We start from the raw sequence: 14,004 nt of genomic DNA, 5'->3' as shown, positions 1-14,004 counted from the left end.
AAATCATGGCCCCATAATGGGTGGTGGGTGGCAGACGCTAAGCTTGATATGAACATGAAGAGATAACTACAGTTTTATAAGGGCCCTTATAAGTCATATTATCAGCTAGGAGCCTTATTAACTATCTATTGCTATGTGTGATGGTTATGTCAACTTAACTGGGCCACATGGTGCCCAGATAGCTGGTCCAACATTACTCTGGGTGTTTCTGTGAGAATGTTTTGGATGAGTCTAACATTTAAATCAATAGATTGAGTAAAACAGATTTTCCTCCCTAATGTGAATGGGCTTCATTAAATCAGTTGAAGACCTGAATAAAACAAAAAGGCTGACCCACCCCAGGATAAGAGGGAATTCCTCCCACCCACAAGAAAGACCAGCTTTTGCATTTTCACACAGAGCATTTTAACTCCTTTGTCCCAAACTCTTCCCTAATAGGATTGAAATGGAACCTCAAGGCTCATGGAGATTTCCTCCACAATTTAAATGCAGTCTTCTCCAAAGACAAATTCTGCCACCATATCTAGAACAACAGGTTCAGATTTGAAATCACTTGTTTTTGGTACCCACTGTAAGTGCAAACCAATTGGCCAGGACTAGGCAATCCAGGGGAAGTGGCAATTGCCCAGAGGAGCAGAGTTAATTCCAGGCAAGCCATATCATAGTGATTGATTATAGGCAAAGAGGCCTGGACAAGCTGTGTTGAAGCAGACTCCAGCAATAGCAGGATGGCAGAGAGGAAGGCACTATATTCCAGAAGCCAGGCAGAGGACCAAGAATCAGAGACGTGCAAATACGGAAAGAGCAGTTCAGGAATGAGCAAGGGTACAAGCTGGGGAAAAGTTCATTAACCACCAATGCCCTTCCAGGTTCTTAATCTCAAGTTGCCAGAAACTTCTGGATGGCACATTTGTCCCTGGACAACAGTGACCAACAGGGTGAGGTGGAAGGGGAAAATGGGCACATACATTAAATATTGCACATGCCACATTTTACCTAACCAATTTGAGGGCATTTGATTGTTTTCCTTTTTTTTTTTTTTTGAGACAGGGTCATGCTCTGTCACCCAAGCTGGAGGGCAGTCATGTGATCATAGCTCATTGCAGCCTCAATCTCCTGGGCTCAAGTGATCCCCCTGCCTCAGCCTCCCAAGTAGTTATGACTGCAGGCACACGCCACCACACCTGGCTATTTTTTTATTTTTTATTTTTTGTAGAGGCAAGGTCTTTTTTTGTTGCCCAGGCCGGTCTCAAAGTCCTGGCCTCAAGTAATCCTCCCACCTTGGCCTCCCAAAGCGCTAGGATTATAGGTGTGAGCCAATGCACCCAGCCATGTTTCCAATTTTTGATCTTATAAGCAAGGGTATAAATTTTGTTTGTGTGCAGGTGGAGTTTTTTCCCTAACATTTTCCATACATCCATGCTTACTTCCTTAGGATAAATTTTCAGAAGTAGAATACCTAGTTAAAAGAGTGTGAATATTCTTCTGGTATTGACATAATCTATGTAGGCACAAAAGGCACTATAAATTTACTTTTTCTGATGCCTGTGAGGAATCATACGATCACGATTACTGTACATCCTAGCCTCATTGAATTCTTCATCCACAGAAGAGTTAAACAATTCCTTAAAGAGGAAGTTAAAGTGAGTCTAGTCAGAAGGTGTTGAAATGACAGAAATTCTAGGGTTAGAACAAAATGAAAGGAAATGGGTTTGAGAAGAGCGAAGGGTATAAAGGCAGTCAGACATCCAGCAAACAAATTACTCCTCTGGTTCACTCCTCCTGAACTGAACCTCCTCTTTACAACAAAATGATGCTCAAGGTATTGTGGCATTTTATGTGACTTACTTAAATTGCTTTTCTAGCGGACTTCTTCCTTCCTCAATTTCTTCAGTTGCCCTCTCCTTTTAAGAAATACCTGCTTCTGCTTTAACTTTTCTTATAACATGTGGGCTACCTAATTAACTGCATAGTGGCTTTTATTACTGTTTTTCAAATGAGATACATGATTCTATTGTACAAAGTTAGGAAGGGGATGAATCATGACAAGTTCATTGAATTTTAACCCCCTAGTTTTATGTGTCCATTATGACACTGCCAGATTGTGTTTCTGTTAATCTATTTACTGTTACCACCTTCTGTAGAAGATAAGCCTTTTGAGGCAGGAACCATCCAGTACTGACTTGGCATTCTTGAGAGCTTAGAACAGTGCTGGACTCATAGAAAGAACTTGTGGGCCGGGTGCGGTGGCTCAGTCCTGTAATCCCAGCACTTTGGGAGGCCGAGGCGGAGGGATCACGAGGTCGGGGAATTGAGACCATGCTCACTAACTTTGTAAAACCCGGTCTGTACTAAAAATACAAAAAATTAGCCGGGCGTGGTGGCAGGTGCCTGTAGTCCCAGCTACTCGGGAGGCTGAGGCAGGAGAATGGCGTGAACCCGGGAGGTGGAGCTTGCAGTGAGCCGAGATCGTGTCACTGTACTCCAGCCTGGGTGACAGAGCGAGACTCCCTCTTAAAAAAAAAAAAAAAAAAAGGACTTGTGAAATTGATTTGTTCAATGGCTTTATGTTATGCCTTAACTTATATATTAATAATCACTGTATTTAACTAAAAAGATGCAAATGCCATGAGAAGGTCAAGCAGATCAGAAAGATATTTTAGAAATAGATGAACGCGAGGCCCACAGACAGCTGAGCAGCTGTGTGTTTATTTCCCTCACGTTTCGTTCCTTCAGGGGCCAGGGACAGCCATGTGTTCTTTGGCACACAGGGTGCTGTTCAGGACTTCCAGGGGATTCCGGGGCTCCACCTTCCTGTATCACCAGCAGCACAGTCTCATATGGATGAATGGTGCAATTACCTCCAGGGCTCCATGTCACCACCCCACCTCCCCCACCTGCTCCCCAGTCTCACATTCCTCCATAAGACACCGCTGGGTCAGATCTAGCCCTGAAGAGATGAATGATCAATCACTACATGCCTCCAACTGTGGGATTTGTGGGAGTGAGAAGAGAGGTTTAAAAGAGGTAGTTGTGCTTTGAGTCAGGGATCCAATCAATATTTGAAACTCTTTTTTTATTATTATTATTATATTATTATACTTTAGGTTTTAGGGTACATGTGCACAATGTGCAGGCTTGTTACATATGTATCCATGTGCCGTGTTGGTTTGCTGCACACATTAACTCGTCATTTAGCATTAGGTATATCTCCTAATGCTGTCCCTCCCCCCCCCCCCCACTACACAACAGTCCCTGGAATGTGATGTTCCCCTTCCTGTGTCCATGAGTTCTCATTGTTCAATTCCCACCTATGAGTGAGAACATGCGGTGTTTGGTTTTTTGTCCTTGCGATAGTTTAATGAGAATGATGTTTTCCAGTTTCATCCATGTCCCTACAAAGGACATGAACTCATCATATTTTATGGCTGCATAGTATTCCATGGTGTATATGTGCCACATTTTCTTAATCCAGTCTATTGTTGTTGGGCATTTGGGTTGGTTCCAAGTCTTTGCTATTGTGAATAGTGCCGCAATAAACATACGTGTGCATGTGTCTTTATAGCAGCATGATTTATAGTCCTTTGGGTATATACCCAGTAATGGGATGGCTGGGTCAAATGGTATTTCTAGTTCTAGATCCCTGAGGAATCGCCACACTGACTTCCACAATGGTTGAACTAGTTTACAGTCCCACCAATAGTGTAAAAGTGTTCCTACTTCTCCACATCCTCTCCAGCACCTGTTGTTTCCTGACTTTTTAATGATGGCCATTCTAACTGGTGTGAGATGGTATCTCACTGTGGTTTTGATTTGCATTTCTCTGATGGCCAGTGGTGATGAGCATTTTTTCATGTGTTTTTTGGCTGCATAAATGTCTTCTTTTGAGAAGTGTCTGCTCATGTCCTTCGCCCACTTTTTGATGGGGTTGTTTTTTTCTTGTAAATTTGTTTGAGTTCATTGTAGATTCTGGATATTAGCCCTTTGTCAGATGAGTAGGTTGCAAAAATTTTCTCCCATTCTGTAGGTTGCCTGTTCACTCTGATGGTAGTTTCTTTTGCTGTGCAGAAGCTCTTTACTTTCATTAGATCCCATTTGTCAATTTTGGCTTTTGTTGCCATTGCTTTTGGTGTTTTAGACATGAAGTCCTTGTCCACGCCTATGTCCTGAATGGTATTGCCTAGGCTTTCTTCTAGGGTTTTTATGGTTTTAGGTCTAACATGTAAGTCTTTAATCCATCTTGAATTAATTTTTGTATAAGGTGTAAGGAAGGGATCCAGTTTCAGCTTTCTACATATGGCTAGCCAGTTTTCCCAGCACCATTTATTAAATAGGGAATCCTTTCCCCATTGCTTGTTTTTGTCAGGTTTGTCAAGATCAGAGAGTTGTAGATACGCAGCATTATTTCTGAGGACTCTGTTCTGTTCCATTGATCTATGTCTCTGTTGTGGTACCAGTACCATGCTGTTTTGGTTGCTGTAGCCTTGTAGTATAGTTTGAAGTCAGGTAGCGTGATGCCTCCAGCTTTGTTCTTTTGGCTTAGGATTGACTTATTTAAACCCTTTCTTCCTCTCTTCTTCTGCCCCTAAAAATATTTTAACTCAAATTTCTAACAGCGTGAAAATCAACATTATTATTCTTCCACCCTAATCTGAAACCTTTGTGCCAGCATCCTTTCTCTCTCCCAGCCATCTTCTCTCCTGCTTTTGCCCACCCTATACACCCCTCCACCTTTCTATCAAAGCTCTCAGAGAAATAAAAAGTAGCCCATCCTTTTGAAAATGGCAAGTGTTCCTTGACTTGATAAATCTGACTTGAGACTCTGTAAATGGGACTAGTCAGTGGCCAGGTTGAAGGACGTTCAGCTAGGCGTGGGTTCCATCTCTGTAGCTCTGTCCTGGCACTGAGCTCAGTATCAGAGAACCCCAGATACCCCAGGTCCCCTAATCCAATAGCCCCTCACCCTACAGCTAAGATTTATAAATGAAGTATCTGATGTTGAGAGAGACAAATTAAGTTGCGCAATGATGTAGTAACCAGAGCAAGAAAGGGAAGCAATCCAACATTCACTAGGTGGTGAGCAGATAGTGAAATCTGACTTAAGAGTAGATGTTTTTAACTCTACATAATAGATGCTCTCTTGTAAAAATGTGTAGAAAACAAAATAACTGTCTATGTATTGAAGAATTTGAATTTTAAAGGAATTGCAGAGTACTCCACTGCTTATGAAATTCAAGTAATCTTACATGTTTTTCTTATCTAGCTTATGGGTAGAAGCAGAATGAGCTTCTCCAGTGGGATGAACACAGACACTTCATATTCAACAAGTTCACACTGAGCCCATCATCATTGCTTGGAAGGCTGCTCCTCTTCCTGTGTTCTCTCTCTTGGCCAATGGCACTGCCATTTCCCCATCCAGAACCGGGGCTACTGCAGCAGTCTTTTCACTGCCCCGTCTACCCCTCTCCAATCCATTCTCTACACAATTGCCTACAGGAATCTTTCCAAAACATTAGTTCTGACCATAACTCTACTTTTCTTAAGACAGCACTTTGGCTCCCCATTGACATCACGGTCTTTAGCGTAACATAATGTTCATCATTCAGTCATAAGCTGCAAATCCATTCTCCCTCTCACCTCTGTCTCCTGCATGCAACTCTGCAGCTGAAGGGAGCCAAACTCCCTCCACTCTCTTACACCTCCCAGCCTTGGCCCTTGCTTCCACTTCTACCTTTACTCTCCATTCTCATCACCCTGCACTATTATCTGATGACTACTCTTAAGTTTTCATAACCAGATCAAGTATCAATGTCTCCACCAATAGGGAAGAGCAGGCAGTTGTTCTCAAGTCACATATGTAATTTAAGATTTTCTAGTATTTTAAATTTTAGAAAATGTTTAGAAGAAACTGATCAATTAATAATGTGTTTTATTTACACCATATCCCATATATTATTATGTTGATATCAATATATTGAATATTTTTTTATCAAGATGAGAGGAGTCTCACTCTGTTGCCCAGGCGGGAGTGCAGTGGCATGATCTCAGCTCACCGCAACCTCCGCCTCCCGGGTTCAAGCAATTCTCCCACCTCAGCTTCCTGAGTAGCTGGGATTACAGGTCCCCACCACCACACCCAGCTAATTTTTGTATTTTTAGTAGAGATGGGGTTTTGCCACCTTGGCCAGGCTGTTCTTGAACTGCTGACCTCAAGTGATCCATCTGCCTCGGTCTCCCAAAGTGCTGGGATTACAGGCATGAGCCACCGCGCCTGGTCAATGAATTGAATATTGATTCAGCATGCAATCAATATTTTTAAATTATTGAGAGGCTTTATATCCTTTTTCTCCTACTAAGCCTTCAAAATTCAGTCTTAATTTTACTCTTATGACACATCTCAATTTGCTGTATTTCAAGTGCGCAGTAGGCACATTGGAGAGTAGCTGCCATATTGGACGTAAGAGCACCAGAGCACTTGAGAGCCTCCTAGAGATCCTAATGAAAACAGAATCCTGCGCTCTGCTTCCAGAGGTTCCATTTCTGGGGAGAGTCTAATTTTGGTGGTCTAGAGTGGGGGCCAGAAACGTTCCTTTTCAGCAAGAACCCCAGGCAGTTCTGAGGTACATGTTCATCCAACCATTTGGGACTTGATAGCTAGATGCACTGATTGTGGAATTACACCTATAGGGGTTTATGTTCAGACTCCACCATTTAAAAGCTGTGAAAATTAGTAACTTCAGTTCTCTAGGTCTCAGTCTCCTCACCTGCAAAAATAACTACCTAGAGACTTGTGGGTATTAAAAGGGTAATATATTTGAGACATTCAGCACAGTGCCTGGCAGGTATCTCATAATAGCAGCTGTGCACTGCACCCGCAGAAATCTCTATTACACAGACGAGGTGTCCCTTGCGTCCTCCTCCCACAACTCTGTGCTTCCCTCCACCACCACCCATCATGCAATGTGTGTCCTGTGCTTGCTATGCTGCCCCTCAACTCGACTGAGGAGATAAACTGGCCGCTGTGTGCTCCCACATTACTCTGCCTCATACGTAGTAGGTGCTTAGTACACATCTTTTTTTTTTTTTTAGAAATTAAACTAAATCTGAGCAACTGGGTTTCTTGTAGTGGAGCAAAACTCTTTACACAAAAGTGCCTCAAGGTGACTTATAGAACAGAAGTGTGTAAGTAAAGTGGGGTGTAGCCCTGTCCTAACACTCTTCCCTTTAAAGTCTATCACAGAAAGCTTTGCCACAACAATCCATGGCTTGAAAGTGGGACACCTGACAGATCGTGTTATTCAGAGGAGCAAGAGGATGATTCTAGACACTCTGGGTGCTGGGTTCCTGGGAACCACTACTGAAGTGTTTCACAAAGCCAGCCAATATAGCAAGGTAAGAAGCTCAAGGTCTACATTAGAGATAAAACCCCGTGCGTACATATGTGTTACATTCACTCTATACTTTGTTTTATAGACAGCACTTGATGTACATAGCACTGTTCTATATCATTTTTATAATTTTCTATGTTCTATTATCTGAGTTTTAATAGTCATCCATATTCTTTACTAAGTCACTGTCTTAAAACCATACTCAGTGAGGCACAATGGCTCACATCTGTAATCCCAGCACTACCAGAGGCCAAGGCGGGCAGACGGCTTGAGCCTAGGAATTTGAGACCAGCCTTGGCAAAATGGCAAAGCCCCATTTCTACAAAAACAAAAACATAAAACATAAAAATTAGCCAGGTGTGATAGCTATGCCTATAGTCCCAGCTACTCGGGAGGCTGAGAGATGGGAGGATCACTTGAGCCTGAGAGGTTGGGGTTGTAGTAAGTCAAGATCACGCCACTGCACTCCAGCCGAGGCAACAGAGCAAGACCTTGTCTTAAAAACAAACAAACAAACAGAAAAAAAAAACATACGCTAATAATATCTCACAGTTTATTATTATTATTCTCTGGAGAAAAGCCTGGTCAAGTACTCTGAGCAGAGAGTGGGGATGTACGTGAGAGCTCCTGCTCTCCCTAGGGTGTATTTGAGATAGACGGTTAGTCCATCTTCCCTGGTATTTACCCCAAGGAGTAAATAAGAGTAACTTCAGATGTGCTTCCCTGGAGCATTTCCGGATCATGATCTGGGATCAAGCAACGACATCTCCTCCCCTTTTCATAGGGGAGAGTTGTGTATTCTACAAGGATGAGAGGAATTCAATGACTAGGGCTTCTATCTGTGGCAAAGGTTCAAGTAAGAACTATCAATAACGCCTCCAAAGGTGAAGAATAACTCTTGAAATGGTGACTTGGTATACTGTATTCACACTATCACTGGTTGATTTGCTTTTGTTCCAGATCTACAGTTCCAACATATCCAGCACTGTTTGGGGTCGGCCAGACATCAGGCTCCCGCCAACATATGCTGCTTTTGTGAATGGTGTGGCCGTAAGGAGGTTTTCACATCTTTTCAACTATTAGATAATCATAATAATTTTAGAGTCAGGAAATATCTCGGAAATTGCCCAAATTGTATATTTTACAGATGAAAGAACTGAAAGTCAGAGAGCTAAAGTGGCTTACCCTCTCTCCTATGTAGTAATTCAGTTTTTATGTTTTTACAGTGAATTGATGCTTTTCAAACAGATTGTGTAGTAGAGGAAAGAAAATGGAAGGATTTAGATAAAAATACCCTAAGATATCCCAATTCAAAACCTTGAATATAAACAGCAAAAAAATATAAAACCCATATCCAGACCCAATGTCTTCTGTTTTTCCTGTTGTAGGGCCAGTTTCTCTCCAGTAACGTGCTCTTTATTCATTCACTCATTTATCCATTCAACAGATAGTTATTGAGAAAGGAACAATGGCTATATAGTGTCTGTATTTTCTGAACCAAAAATCTGTACTTCTCATCTGACAGATGATTTTTATGCTTTTTCTGTGTGTCAGGGGAAGTATTCTACAAGATGTAACTTGGAAACAGACATGTTGAGATTTTTGAGATATTTTTATGATTTATGGGGACGATAGCTCAGGAGATTGAAAGTTAAAGCCAATGGTGCATTCCAAAGTAATGTCCTGAAAGCAGTGGGAAATGCACCAGTGACAGCAAATAGATATAAAAATCTATTTTTAAATGAACTTCTGGTTATTACTGTTTTAATATAAAGAAAAAGAAAATGGCTAGGAGAAAGGAATAAAATCTTAAAGCAGAAAATAATGATTTTTTAAATATATAGCTGAAAAGTTAATCTGGGTTTGAGAGTTCTTGTGCTATTCTTACAACTTCTCTAAAAGTTTGAAATTAGTTCATAATAAAAAGGTACAAAAACATACAGCCTCATATGGAATAAATTTTAAACTTGCAGTGCAACTTATTTAAAAGGTGGAGGAGGAAGGAATTGCCAGCCACCTGATTCTGCAGCTTTGTTTTTAAAGGGGAATATAGATCTTTCCAGGGGCCGTGGCAGAGGGAGCTCAGGCCACCAGGGCAAGACCCAAGCTCCTTGGGGCTCACAAGCTGCTCTCCAAGGTACTCCTTTCCTCTGGCAGAGGAACAGCATTTCCCAATGCCCGGCCATGTGATTAATAATCACAGCCAGGCCGGGTGCGGTGGCTCACGCCTGTAATCCTAGCACTTTGGGAGGCTGAGGCGGGTGGATAATGAGGTCAGGAGTTCGAGACCACCCTGGCCAACATGGTGAAACTCCGTCTCTATTAAAAATACAAAAATTAGCCAGGCGCAGTGGTGGGCACCTGTTATCCCAGCTGCTCCAGAGACTGAGGCAGAAGAATTGCTTGAACCCAGGAGGCAGAGGTTGCAGTGAGCCAAGATCATGCCACTGCACTCTAGCCTAGGTGACAGAGCAAGACTCCATCTCAAAAAAAAAAAAAGAAAGAAAGAAAAAAATCACAGACAGTTCTCAGATTTTCTGAGAATCAGATCAAAAGAATCTCACATAAAACAAGGTTATTACTAAACTAAGTCCTTAGTGGTCCAAAAGCCATTGCATTAAGGGAAAATTTAAGGCTTTTTGTTGCTGTTTGTGTCTGTTTATATAGATTCACTCCATGGATTTTGATGACACGTGGCACCCTGCCACCCACCCTTCTGGGGCTGTCCTTCCTGTCCTCACAGCTTTAGCAGAAGCCCTGCCAAGGAGTCCAAAGTTTTCTGGCCTTGAGCTGCTGCTGGCTTTCAATGTTGGTATTGAAGTGCAAGGCCGACTACTACATTTCGCCAAGGAGGCCAATGACATACCAAAGAGGTATGGAGAGAATTTGCCCCATCAAAAGGTAGTCACATCTCCTTCATCTATCAATCATTATCTCCGTAGAGCTTTCTGACTTAGAGGCCGGCTCAGCAGAAGATGTTAACATTAGTGCAGGCAGATAAGTCAATACACCAGTCACATACGAAACCCTCTATCCACATTTAAAGAGGTGACTTCGAGAGCGCAACCTGGACCATGAGATAAATTGGGCCTCTCGTCGCAAGGTGATTCATGTCATTCTGGCATTCATGGGTATACTGAGTATTCCTTATTTCATCCTCAAAGCAGAATCTATTCTGAGACTAGCTAGTGTCCCTCAGACTAATGAGGACATTCAGAATATCCTTACTCTGTCTGTTCATCCTGCAGATAAAAAACGGTCAAATGTCAGCCACATCATATGGCTCAGTCTCAGATTTATGTTGCCACTTGCTCCAGCCTGCCAGGAGAGAAGTAAATTGAAATACTAGGTAGTGAAGTTTCACAGTTTCTTCAAGGCCCACAATTCTCACAGTGACTTAGGTGAGATTTCAGCAATCAATAGCTGTTGCCTTTCTGGCAATAATTGTAATGGTACCATTTATAAAGAACTCACCATGTGCTACGCACTATTGTAAACATGTTAATTTATTCAAAGCTCCTAAAACTCTAAGAGGTAGACGTTATTATTATCACCATTTTATTTTATTTTATTTTTTGAGATGGAGTCTCACTCTGTTGCCAGGCTGGAGTGCAGTGGTGCAATCTTGGCTCACTGCAACCTCTGCCTCCCGGGTTCAAGTGATTCTCCTGCCTCAGCCTCCCAAGTATCTGGGACGACAGGCATGCACCACCACCCCCAGCTAATTTTTGTATTTTTAGTAGAGACGGGGTTTCATCATGTTGGCCAGGATGGTCTCGAGCTCTTGACTTCGTGATCTGCCTGCCTCGGCCTCCCAAAGTGCTGGGATTACAGGTGTGAGCCATCGTGCCCGGCCTTATTATTATTATTATTATTTTGAGACAGTCTCACTCTGTCACCCAGGCTGGAGTGCAGCAGCATGATCTCAGCTCACTGCAGCCTCTGCCTCCCAGGTTCAAGTGATTCTTCTGCCTCAGTCTCCCAAGTAGCTGGGACTGCAGGCACCCACCACCACGTCCGGCAAATTTTTGTATTTTTAGTAGAGTCAGTGTTTTGCCATGTTGACCAACCTGGTCTCAAACTTCTGACCTCAGATGAGCCTCCCACCTTGGCCTCCCAAAGTCCTGGGATTACAGGCATGAGCCATCACACCTGGTCTGTCACCATTTTGTGTAAGAAAAAATCTACAGAGAAGTTGAATAATTTTCCCCAGATCACATAGCTAATAAAGTAATGGAGCTGAGATCTGAACCCAGACAGTGTGACTCCATTATCAATGTTCTTGATGACTACGCTATCCTGCCTCCTGGTGGTTACGGTTTGTACATCTCCAACTCTGCTTCTTTGCTTTTCAGATTCCATCCCCCTTCCGTGGTAGGAACGTTGGGTAGTGCTGCTGCTGCATCCAAGTTTTTAGGACTTAGCTCGACAAAGTGCCAAGAAGCTCTGGCCATTGCTGTTTCCCATGCTGGGGCACCCATGGCCAATGCTGCCACCCAGACCAAGCCCCTCCACATTGGCAATGCTGCCAAGCATGGGATAGAAGCTGCATTTCTGGCAATGCTGGGTCTCCAAGGAAACAAGCAGGTCTTGGACTTGGAGGCAGGATTTGGGGCCTTTTATGCCAACTATTCCCCAAAAGTCCTTCCAAACCTAGATTCCTACAGTTGGCTGCTGGACCAGCAGGACGTGGCCTTTAAGTGTTTTCCTGCACATTTATCTACCCACTGGGTGGCAGGCGCAGCTGCATCTGTGAGAAAGCACCTTGTAGCAGAGAGAGCCCTGCTTCCGATTGACCACATTAAGAGAATTGTGCTCAGGATACCAAATGTCCAGTATGTAAACAGGCCCTTTCCGGAATCGGAGCATGAAGCCCGTCATTCATTCCAGTACGTGGCCTGTGCAATGCTGCTTGATGGTGGCATCACTGTCCCCTCATTCCATGAATGCCAGATCAACAGGCCACAGGTGAGAGAGCTGCTCAGTAAGGTGGAGCTGGAGTACCCTCCGGACAACTTGCCAAGCTTCAACACACTGTACTGTGAAATAAATGTCACCCTCAAGGATGGAGCCACCTTCACAGATCGCTCTGATACCTTCTATGGGCACTGGAGAAAACCACTGAGCCAGGAGGACCTAGAGGAAAAGTTTAGAGCCAATGCCTCCAAGATGCTGTCCTGTGACAGAGTGGAAAGCCTTATAAAGATAGTCGAAAATCTAGAAGACCTAGAAGACTGTTCTGTGTTAACTACACTTCTCAAAGGACCCTGTCCACCAGAGGTAGCTTCAAACTCTCCAGCATGTAATAATTCTATCACAAATCTCTCCTGAGGCTTACCAACATCTAAATGACTTTACATTTGGGGAGATTCAATGATTTGGTTTGTAAAGCAAGGGTCTGCTGGTTGGCTTTCCCAGGAAAGATGAACCAAGATGGAGAGAGTCCAGAAACAGAACTACTTATATCTGGAAGGAGCCTTCTCCTGTAAATTTTGCAGGACCATTCCAATTACCTAAATCAAGATGAAACACACACACAAAAATGAGTTTGTAAGCATTCACAAGGGTGAAATTCAACTCACCTGTGATTTACTTATAAAATTAATCTCTTCATAGGAATTATGTGTGGACTTCATGAGCCCCAAGGTTTTAGAGGGATGTGAACCTGCATGTATATTTTCTGTCAGTGGAGAGGGCTCTGGTGCGTTATGTCATCAACAGATCTCCTAGACCATGGCTTATTACCAAGCCCTCCACAGTGCAAGGGGTGCTACTGGGGAACGGGTGGGTTTAAATCCTGCCTCTGCCATTTACTAGATGTAGACTTGAGCATGTTACCATTAGCCCTCTGCCTCAGTTTCCCTATTTGTCAAGCAGAAGTAAAAAGCAGTCTGGAAAAATCGCATTTTGGCTCTAGAACCCATGGTCTTAAGTACTACAATATATCACCTTTCAGTATAAAAATATTTGAATCAGAGTTGCAATAAAGAATGAAAAGGAAAAAAGAGAAGTAAATACGTGAGTAATTATATAAATACTAAACTGTATTAAAATAATAGAAGTGTCATGGGGGGGTTAAAAATGCAACACTAACAATCATAGTTAATGTGTTACAAATCCCTGGTATTGTTCAATAAAAGGGCAACCTATTAACTCTAGATGTTGATTAATAAGTATGCTGTATTAGTCCATTCTCATGCTGCTATAATGAACTGCCCAAGACTGGGTAATTTATAAAGAAAAGAGGTTTAATTGACTCACAGTTCCACATGACAGAGGAGGCCTCAAGAAACTTAGAATCATGCCAGAAGGAGAAGCAAACGCATCCTTCTTCACATGATGGCAGGAAGGAGAAGTGCTGAGCAGAAGGCGGGAAAGCTCCTTAGAAACTATCAGATTTCAGGAGAACCTACTATCATAAGAATAGCAGCATGAATGTAACTGCCATCATGGTTCAATTACCTCCCACCAGGTCCCTCCCACAACACATGGGGATTATGGAAACTATAATTCAAGATGACGTTTGGGTGGGGACACGGTCAAACCATATCATTCTGCCTCTGGCCCCCAAAATATCATGTCCTCACATTTCAAAGCACAATCATGCCTTCCCTAC

At 42.8% G+C, this 14,004-nt stretch overlaps 1 protein-coding gene across 1 annotated transcript; it reads left to right on the top strand.

Annotated features, from left to right (window-relative positions):
- The first annotated feature begins 1,762 nt into the window (after positions 1-1,762).
- ACOD1 (aconitate decarboxylase 1) lies at positions 1,763-13,372 on the top strand. Its single transcript, XM_055244629.1, has 5 exons — positions 1,763-1,822; positions 7,231-7,392; positions 8,349-8,438; positions 10,056-10,261; positions 11,744-13,372. Exons 1-5 carry the CDS (start codon positions 1,811-1,813, stop codon positions 12,717-12,719), a joined length of 1,446 nt encoding a protein of 481 aa, XP_055100604.1. The 5' UTR covers positions 1,763-1,810; the 3' UTR covers positions 12,720-13,372.
- Positions 13,373-14,004: the final 632 nt, after the last annotated feature.

Source organism: Symphalangus syndactylus, chromosome 15, assembly GCF_028878055.3.
Source record: "Symphalangus syndactylus isolate Jambi chromosome 15, NHGRI_mSymSyn1-v2.1_pri, whole genome shotgun sequence".
Classification (NCBI taxonomy): domain Eukaryota; kingdom Metazoa; phylum Chordata; class Mammalia; order Primates; family Hylobatidae; genus Symphalangus; species Symphalangus syndactylus.
Note: the sequence above shows the minus strand (reverse complement) of the source record. Positions and strands in the feature narration are given on the sequence as shown.

Excerpts from the sequence above, each read along its gene's own strand:
- ACOD1 (XM_055244629.1), top strand. Across the intron at positions 7,393-8,348 it reads AAGCCAGCCAATATAGCAAG|ATCTACAGTTCCAACATATC; the intron begins GTAAGAAGCTCA and ends CTTTTGTTCCAG. Across the intron at positions 8,439-10,055 it reads CTTTTGTGAATGGTGTGGCC|ATTCACTCCATGGATTTTGA; the intron begins GTAAGGAGGTTT and ends CTGTTTATATAG.